General features: G+C 36.7%; 1 protein-coding gene across 2 annotated transcripts in view; it reads right to left on the reverse strand.

The window, feature by feature from the left end:
* Positions 1-3,717: 3,717 nt before the first annotated feature.
* LOC119347941 (fatty acyl-CoA reductase 1-like) overlaps positions 3,718-10,036 on the reverse strand; it is a 10,522-nt gene continuing 4,203 nt past the window's right edge. The window contains exons 3-10 of one of the 2 annotated variants that reach the window (XM_037616412.1): positions 7,511-7,710; positions 6,927-7,027; positions 6,573-6,765; positions 6,308-6,469; positions 6,116-6,197; positions 5,568-5,837; positions 5,148-5,272; positions 3,718-4,148 (exon numbers count right to left, since the gene is read on the reverse strand). In XM_037616412.1, the coding sequence (XP_037472309.1) occupies positions 3,986-4,148; positions 5,148-5,272; positions 5,568-5,837; positions 6,116-6,197; positions 6,308-6,469; positions 6,573-6,765; positions 6,927-7,027; positions 7,511-7,710 (1,296 nt within the window). In that variant the 3' untranslated portion in view covers positions 3,718-3,985. The remainder of the gene's footprint in view (positions 4,149-5,147; positions 5,273-5,567; positions 5,838-6,115; positions 6,198-6,307; positions 6,470-6,572; positions 6,766-6,926; positions 7,028-7,510; positions 7,711-10,036) is intronic. The other variant, XM_037616413.1, reaches the window with a different exon arrangement.

A 10,036-nucleotide genomic window follows, 5' to 3' on the forward strand; every position in this document is an offset into this window, starting at 1 on the left:
CCCTCGACGCCAGACTCCAAGACCTTGGCGCCGAGCTGTTGCTCGCAACAGAGCACATCCACACGCAATGCTTGACTGTTCCTCTTTGACATTTCCACCTGGCCGTGCATCGCGGACTCCAGCAGCGCGGCCGCGTTTGAACTCATCGTCCACCTCCGCACACTGCACGCACCTTACCGGCGGGTGCGCGCCCACCCTTCCTCCGCCCCCTTCCTCCGTCCCCTCACTCTCACTCTCACCGTCGCCGCCTTGCCCTCCTCGTCCGACAACGGATGTTCTTGATCCCGCCTCGCCTTCCCCTTTGCTCTTTAACATTTCTGCCTGGCCGTGCATCGCGGACTCCAGCAACGCACTGGACGTACCTTACCGGGACCCGCCAACCCAGGTGCATGCCCAACCTCGACGCCGGACCCCAGGACCTTGGAGCCGAGCTGTTGTTCGCAACAGAGCACATCCACATGCTATGCTTCGTGCAATGCAGCCTCAAGATGGAGAAGCTCACAGTTATAGTGGACGTGCATGCACATCACGCTCCCGGCACCTTTGAATCTCGCCGTCCATAGTCATGGTGTTTATCCAGAGACGTCTAGCACCCTTGTTAAAACGAAAAATAACTGCAAATGAGAAGCAACAAAGTGGGAAGGAAACAAAAACGAACCTACAACAGAGTGCAAGCCAGATTGTTTCAACATGCACTGCACTATCACTTTGTGCTAAATTTCGAGGTTTTCACCTGAAATCCAACCGGGCATTATAAATATAAAAAAACTCAAAAAATGTAAAAACTTAGCAACGTTGATGTAGAGGCCCTCTGTGGTCGATTACCCTCCAACAGAGTACCAGAAAAGGCTTCGAGATGGGATCTCGCAAGAACAGAAGTTTGCAGTGGCGGAAAAAGTATGTTGTTTGGCTTTCTGATATATTGGAAATATTTGGGAATTTATAGAGCTGGAATTAGGTCAAGAGGTGCCACGAGGGGCCCACAAGTCTAGAGGCGCCCCCGAGGCGCGGGCTGATCGCTCCCTCGTGGCTCCGCACGTCTTCTCCCGAAGCTTCAAGGGTCCCTTCTGGTCTACAAAAAATCGTAAAAAAGTTTCGTAATGTTTGGACTCCGTTTGTTACTTATTTCCTGAAAAGCAAAAAAAAAACAAAAAATAGCAACTGGCACTGAGCACTAGGTTAATAAGTTAGTCTCAAAAAATGGTATATAATTGCAAAATAAACATCCATGATTGATACTATAATAGCATGGAACAATAAAAATTATGGATATGTTGGAGATGTATCAGGAGGCAATGTAGTGTTGCTATTTTGTGACCTAAAAATCTTGTAAACATTAACGCGCAAATCGAAGTTGCATCTCCAATTTTTGGATTTATATGAGAGGTGGATTTGCTATTTTAGAACAACAAAATATATTTGTTAAGTTAGCGGCGTGTATGGTTGCCCACACGCTGCTAGTGTGATGTTTAACGGTGTTTAGGCTCTAGAAGGAGGGCTACTAATAGAACGTTAAGATTTTAAGCACACTTACATATTGTTTTCATTGATGTGCGAAAATTAATCTTTCCATGGTGTCATATGGCATGTCATCATTGGAATATGCGGTTACACATTCAATGTGTTACACAAAACTTATGAGATGTGTTAACGACCTACGGATGCCAGTGGAGATTCGTAGGTTCAAAGGGGGGAAGTATCCAATTTGATGAGCGGGAAATCTGGATTCTCGTGACCTAAAAAATCTTGTGTACATATAATCCAGAAAAATCAAAGTTGCATCTTCAATTTTTATTTATATGAGAGGTGGGTTTGCTATTTTAGAATAAGATAATATATTAGTTAAGTTAGGAGCGTGTACGGTTGCCCACATGCTGTTAGTGTGATGTTTAGCAGCGTTTAGGCTCTAAAAGGGACGCTGCTAATAATACTTTAAGATTTTAAGTGAATTTCCATAATGTTGTAATTTTTATTTGAAAGAAAGTTTTGATGGTGTCAATATGCATGTGATCACTAGAACATGTGTTTACAAATTCAACGTTTTACACAAAAGTTATGAGACATATAAACGACCCATCGATGTCAGCCTAGATTTAATTTGTAGATTTGAAGTGGGGTGGGATTATCCAATTTGTGAGGGGGCAATGTAGTGTTGCTATTTTTGTGACCTAATAGTCTTGTATACATATAATGCAGAGAAATCAAAGTCGCGTCTCCAAATTTTGGATTTATATGAGAGGTAGGTTTGCTATTTTTGAATAACATAAATATACTAGCTCAGCTAGTAGCATGTATGGTCGCCCAAATGCTGCTAGTGATGTTTGAAAAATAAACTTTGCATGTTGTCATCATGCATGTGATCAATATAATATGTGGTTGCAAATTCAATGAATTACACAAAAGTTCTGAGATATGTGAGTGTCGTCCATTGGCCAATCAGCTCATATATATTTTTATTTTGAGAACACGTTAGAAGCACACCGCTATTTGTACGTCTGTTAGCAGCGTTCCTTAACAACAAATATTTTTGGTTGTTTGAACCCAAACATGCGGTCTGACGGTGTGGTGATGCTAGTTTTGTCGCTTTCTTGGTAAGATGAACGCTTCTAGTTTACAGCCAGCCTTCTTGCAGCGTCTTTGTTACTCAAACACTGATGGCGTTTCGAGGTAGAATAGCTCCCATGGTGTACAACACTAGCACCGGTTATTTAGTTGGCACACTGCTAGTTATGTAGCAGTAGAAGCGCCAAGATTTTTCTAGGCACCGTGGGTGGTTGGTCAAGTTAAAAGCCATGTTTCTTTCTTGACGAACGTTGCTACTAGCAAAATCATATAAGGGGTTTTCCTACTAGTGATGTGGTATAATTTCTTGGGGTTTTCCATCATGTACCCTTTTAAAAGATGTCAACTTGTACATATTACATCTCCTTCTCAATGAAAAGGTAGCCCTTCTGCCGATTACTCGAAAAAATGATTATCTTCCCCTAAATGCCAATCTTCATATCAGTAGGTTATCTATGGTTCACTGAACCAGATGTAAGTCCAGGAGTAATGCTCGTGTTAAAAAAGGCTTGGTTCTTCCAATTGGTTTTGATGCATACCCTGAAATATTTGGCAGGGTTACACAAGACCACAGAGAAGTCTCTTCTATAGAAGAGTGATGGAGGTCATGTATGAGAAGAATAATTTGTTCCTCGGGGTGTGGGGCAAGCATAGCTCTACCTCTCACTCCATGTAATTTGTGCAATCATGTTTTCTTTATGTTAGTTGTATGTTACGTATTTTATGAATCAAAACATTGTTTTCATTCACCCACAAAAAACATTGTTTTTGTTAACCTCTTGGTTCGTACATCAATCTTATAATTGTCTGCAAGAGTAGATTCGGGCCGAACATTTGTAGTTATAAGAACAAAATATAGAAAAAAACAAATACAAAGTTCCGTGTTCTATAACCAATACTCACAAGTTTGAGAAAATTCTTATAATAGTAACTCGCAAGGTTGTCAGAATAAATCACGATTCTGTTATACGATTCTACGACTTTACGATCCAACCTAACCCCTATGATTCTACGACTTTAGTTCATAGAATCTGCGTTTCTACGATCCTGATAGTGAAGATTCTATGATTTGTGATCCTACCATCGGCGCTCTGATCCGATTCAATATCGCGATTCTGACAACCTTAACTCGACTTCACTAATATTTCTTGTAACTATTACACACATGTAACACGTATTATTCCATGATAGTTTGGACACACCACATTTTTTATATCAAACAAAATATGTTTATGGCCATGAAATATATACACCTATATTTCGCCTATGTATGTTTGAGGTACATACGTGGGAAGCATGAGCATGCTGTTATACATGAGATATATAAACATTACATCACATACATAAACGACATACATGATTACTATTAGAAATAGATATTCTAATCTCTTCTCCCCTATGCACTTTTGTAAGCTTTGTTCATCTAATTATTATTGCGAGCATATGTTAGAGCAGCCGGAATGTGTGTGTTGATGAGATATGAGCCCCAATCGATGCATGCAGGATCACAATCAAACGTGGATCCATCCTTCAGCTGGTCTGTAGAGGTTATTGCCCACAAATTTCTCATGTTCGTGTCATCAAAGCTTCATAGGACGGAGGGAAAAGTTAGATCAGTATCGTAGATGTAAATAAGCACATAATAATTTAGCCAAGAACGATAACAAAATTGTTTGCAAAGTTTGTACATATCCGCCAACAAATAAAAACCCTTGATATAGATGTAGAAATTGAGCATTTGTTATTGCTTGCACATGCATGGTGTGCTTCTTGATGTATCTTATAGTTGATAAGTGGGTTTAATGTGTGATGGTAATATTAGTTGTATGCGTATCTTAATAGCTTGCATGAATACAATACTCTCTCTGTTTCTTTTTAGTCTTCTTATAAAATTTGGTCAAAGTCAAACTTTATAAAGTTTGACTAACTTTGTAGGAAAAAATATCAACATTTACAATACTAAAACTATACCGTATGAAAATTAGTTTCATGATGCATCTAATAATATCGATTTCATATTGTGAGTGTTGATAAATTTTTCTATAAACTCTTTCAAAGTTGACAAAGTTTGACTTTGACCAAATTTTATATGCGGAATATAATGATACGGAGGGAGTATTGTCATTTTTCTTGGTAATATGGGGCACCAATGAAAATATTGTATGGTCAACACTAGATTTTGAATCATTGCTATACCTTTTCCATAACGAAAAGCACTAGCTGGTCCTTGACCATAAATGGTACAAACTTTGGGCAAGATGTGTGTATTGGAAAGAATAGAACTACCAACTACCGCTAGCTATGACATGTTGTGGTGATGTACTATTCAAAACATAACATAGACATGGAGCAACTAATGGTAGGTTTTGTGGAATTTACAGTTAACCATTCCAATGAATAAACATTCAAAGAACTAAGTCATACTGAGAAAATAAAGCTAGCGTTGTCAACAAATTCATAAGCTCAAGAAACATTCAAAGAAATTAATGCTATCTTCTGCGAAATGAGAGTTGGAAGAATTTGAGACTATAAGAATGAAATAAAGTTATGTTCTAATATAATATAATTAAGTGGAAGATTCTCACCACCCTTTGAAGAACGCATATGGGGCGTACAACTTGGCGACAAGTATCAGGAAATTGTAGCCACGTTTGAGCTTATTGTAATGCTGGGACAATGAATGCCCAAATACACTCATCACATGCAACGTCTGTATATCACAAGATTACACAAGTCATTACATAATTCATAGTTGTAACATATTTATTTGACAATTCCTTGTATGACCCCATTTAAATGAGCTGAATATACATGTTCAATTTTTTTCTGTAAGATTTGTCCATCTCTTGTATAACTCGATAGATTCTAAGTTGCACTATTGCAACACCAATTAAAGCAAAAAAATTCTTGGAGATTGAAACTTCAGATGTTTAGCAAGTATTAACGGCATCTTTATATCCACTTAGATAAGGGTATACATCAGTTTAAAAGAAATTTGTACATACCTCTAATGCTAGGTTATACCGCAGGATCATGTATAAACGAAAAAATGTATATGTCTTGAAAAATTTCACCCTTCTATCCTTGACAATCCTCCCGTCCTTGGTTACACGAGGATTAGAGCGGAAATACTCATAGCCTGATTCCAGAAAAGTGGAAAAAAGCAATGGGTTCCGATGGCCTGTGGTTACATGGTAAATTGCCTGTGTTCCATGTGTGTCCCAATGAATGGCCATGGCGACCATCAGTGCATTAATTACCATGTCTCCTGGTATCTATAACATATTGCAGTTTTGTAATTAAAGTCAAAACCATAACTGTAATAAGTGCATGTAAATGTATATAATAGTTCATTACGATATGAGTGAAATGTATAGACCACTCAAGGCATATATTACGTGCACTAAAAGCACCCTAATATATTGACAATGATATATAGGAACTATATTTGATATAAATGTCAAAAAACACGATGCACATAGACACACACACACACACACACACTTTTGCCATGTGTATGCATTTATTGAATTCTGTTTTTTGCAATACTCACCACATCGACAATGACAGTACGATCAGCGATAAAACACGGAAGTTTCTGGTCATTGTAAGCAACATACAACATATCCATTGTCCTACAACCAAAGTGAAACAATCTGTTAACATGCATGGAATTTAACTACTATCACAGATACGCAAAACCATTTACTATCAACAACAAAAAAGTTAATTTTAATAGGTTTACCTAGTTCCCTCCGTCCAACCAGGCATTGGTTCTTGGAAAGTGCTAGATATGATGCTTGGCCGTACTATGACAGCTGGAAGGTCTCGTCCTAAGGTTCCTAGCAACATCTCCCCCATGGCCTTTGTGAGTGAATACACGTTAGGCCAACCAAAGTGCCTAGCCCTGGAAAAAATTTATACCACATGTTAATTATGTTATCTATTTCTTCATGGTCACATCTATGAGATGAAATTAGTTAAGAAAGTATGTATATATTTATCCAGACCTTTTCAATCCAAGTTCCTTCATTTTCCTTTTCTCTATCTTGTCATTAGAGAATTGTATCCTGAGTTTTGACTTGACACTCTCAACTAATTTTATCTCAGATTGGATGTCCAAGTTATAGTCTTTCTTTAGTGCTTTGCCTACATCAAACGGCTTCTCCAATAACAGGCCTTCTTGCTCCCCGGCTACGAAAGCTACTCAAGAAAAGAACATTATTATATGTGTTTATAGAATGTTTCACACACACACACACAAACACACACACACACACACACAACTAGATGATCCAACCATATTTATCTGTCATCAATTTAAGAAATATGAGCTAAGAAGCAGGAGCAGAGGACGTGCTTACCAGTGGAAACATGAAGGAGCATTTTAAGATTAGCACACTTCTTTGCTAAATCGCACACGTGGGCAACTCCTAAGGTATTTGATGCCAGAGCGACATCATATCTGCACATGGAATGTCCAAGGAGATGTTGAGTGAGTTTAAGCCCTTTATAACAATACAGCAAATGGTGGGTGGACATATAATTTTCCTATGGATTTTCCTTAGTAAAATTATTCTCTTATTTCTTAATAGTTTTCTTATATAGCGGACACCAAAAAAGGTGACACATGTCTAGAAAACACGTTAGAACAATATACATAGACTACCCATATGCCATATGTATTATCTGCCTACTACATGTATAATTAGATAACACATTTTTATTTAGAAAAACCAGAAGACAATTTTGACATGACACAATTTATAAAATGAAACTTTAATCGTTACTTTTATGTGAATCTAATGAATCTATATTCAGGAAACTATTGATACTAGTTTCTCCTAATTACTAGGTACTTTGAATCAGATGGTCCCGTCCATCGATTGACAAATAAATCCTTCTAAGTCAGCTGATATATATGCAACCCTTTTTATATTATACGCACCTCTCATAGAAGCTAGTAGTTGCAGCTACACTCACAATGACATGGATATCCTTAGAGATCTGTTCAACCATAGAATTTCTGAGTGCACAGGTTTCCTTAGTGATGTCTCCAGGTAGAGGGGAAATTTTATTTTTGATAAAAGAGTTGAAATCAGCTCCATGCTTGCTTCGCAGAACATCAAAAAGTTTTGTTGCTACAACCTGTACATAAGAGGATAATAAAGGATAGATTTGAAAATATAATTAGATATCACAAATAAGTCAATAAATAGTTATTTTTATTTCTATTTTTATTTTGAACATCCAATGTTATTGGAGGGACCAAATATCAATAGGGAATAATTGTAATATTGTTTCTTGGATTTTTAAAGCTACAAGTATCTTTATGGTCAATATATTTAGATCAAAATATAAATTTGGTATTAATTGCACATCTATACATGTATGAGTACTATGCAATTGTGGTGCAAAGTACATGTGTGTGTGTGATGAGCGTACACTCTAGAGTCCAAACTTAAATGTACTCAAATGTGAGGGTTTCATCTTCGGTGTGTTGATTGTTTTTGAGCAATATTATTTTGTTTGTCACATAAAATAATATTTAACTATATATGGAAAGTAATGTTATTCTAAAACAACTAAAATTCTTTACCAAATAATATATAACTTTTGTGGTGTATATGTTTAATCATAATTGATTTGGGGACAAATAGTTATTATCACGTTTCCAGATATATCATTTGTCTTAATACCCATTTGTGTCCCTCACATAAGATGATATTACATCGTAAGCTTCCTGGTAGTTTCCATGTGATGTTAGGCCAACACGTGAGGTTAATAAGTCTTACTTCCACTCATGTTCTCCCATTTTTCTAAAATACATGATGTAATAGACACCCTTTGAAGTTTCAAATATGACAATTGCTGTTTTAAATGAGTATGCAAAAAATAGGAAATATTTCTTGAAAAGGAATAATTGTTTAGCATTAATTAGCAATATTATTTTCACTACTCTAGTTATATGGGATAGTCAAAGTGAAGCAAGTTTGATTGGAATTTTTCTTGCTAGCTTATGCTTCTTCCAATAGGTCCTTGTGTAGTTAGGATAGGAACATTCTTCTTAGAATCGTCTAGTATGAAAAAATCGGACGAGATTTGAGGTAGGAAAATGTACGATGACTGGATTTTGAAGTCCCACTCAAAGACTGGTATCCATGGGTAAGAGTTTTACACATTCGGACTTTACCACAGTGTCTTGCACGAGCGACTAAAATATATGTCTTGCACGCATGAAGCGTTCATGCTGGGTTGTAAGAATGGGCCATAAAAGGATTTAGCATTAAGCGTTGGCTCATGAAAATTTTATTTCAATCTGAACCGTCAAAAGTTACTTTATTATGAGGGTCCACATATTGACGGCCATATATTTCCGTTTTTAGTGGGAATTTCTAACATATCTGTCTATTCTCTTTTGTATTTTGTGCAGCTTATGTTTCTTCTGGCAGGTCCTTGTGTAGTTAGGATAGGGACATTCTTGACGGAATCTCTAGTATGAAATCAAACTCTATTGATAATATTTGGGGATTATTTTTTCACCTTCTTATTTCATTTGGAACCCATCAATGCATAACTTTCAAAACAGATTATTTGTCTCTAAGACTTGTGATCTCTTACTATGTCCTAGTTATGAATAATAGATCCAACGATCACGATAGTTTTGATGTTGTAGATTAACTTTGTGACTTTAGTAGTCTGGATAAATTTTTGGAGGTGTTTGGTTGGGCTTCTTTTTAACTTTTGCAATCTGGCTTATAAGCCAAAAGGATTCTATTTGTGGGCTTTTGGCTTCGGCCGTTGACTTATGACTCAATATTGATACATGATGATCCAAGCCAAAAGCCCATAAATAGGCTAAAGTGAAAAACAAACAATAAGCCCAACCAAACATGCTTTTGGTTCGAACCCCAAAAACAAAATGGGGGAAAGAAGAAAAAACTGATTTCGGATCCCGGGCTCCGTTCATCCCGGATTTAAAAAAAATCAGGATTAGGGTTTTAAAGTTCAATATGCTAAAATAAAAGAAAAACATGTATAGTGATGCAGGTCAGTTTATGTAAAGTTTCGTGATGAAATAGATTTGGTGTTATCTACACACAGAACTAAGCATTTCTAGCACCCAAAATCCAACATCCATATATATCAACATAGATTTTCTAGCATCCACATAGATTTTCTACGATCCATATATATCAACAGGTTTAATTTCCAACATCCAACATCTATGTTTCATTTTCATTAAAGATGTATTACAAGGACTAAATTAATGGAGTACACGTCAATTGTAATATTGTTTCTTGGATTTTTAAAGCTACAAGTATCTTTATGGTCAATATATTTAGATCAAAATATAAATTTGGTATTAATTGCACATCTATACATGTATGAGTACTATGCAATTGTGGTGCAAAGTACATGTGTGTGTGTGATGAGCGTACACTCTAGAGTCCAAACTTAAATGTACTCAAAT

This window comes from Triticum dicoccoides, unplaced genomic scaffold, assembly GCF_002162155.2.
Source record: "Triticum dicoccoides isolate Atlit2015 ecotype Zavitan unplaced genomic scaffold, WEW_v2.0 scaffold80266, whole genome shotgun sequence".
Lineage (NCBI taxonomy): Eukaryota > Viridiplantae > Streptophyta > Magnoliopsida > Poales > Poaceae > Triticum > Triticum dicoccoides.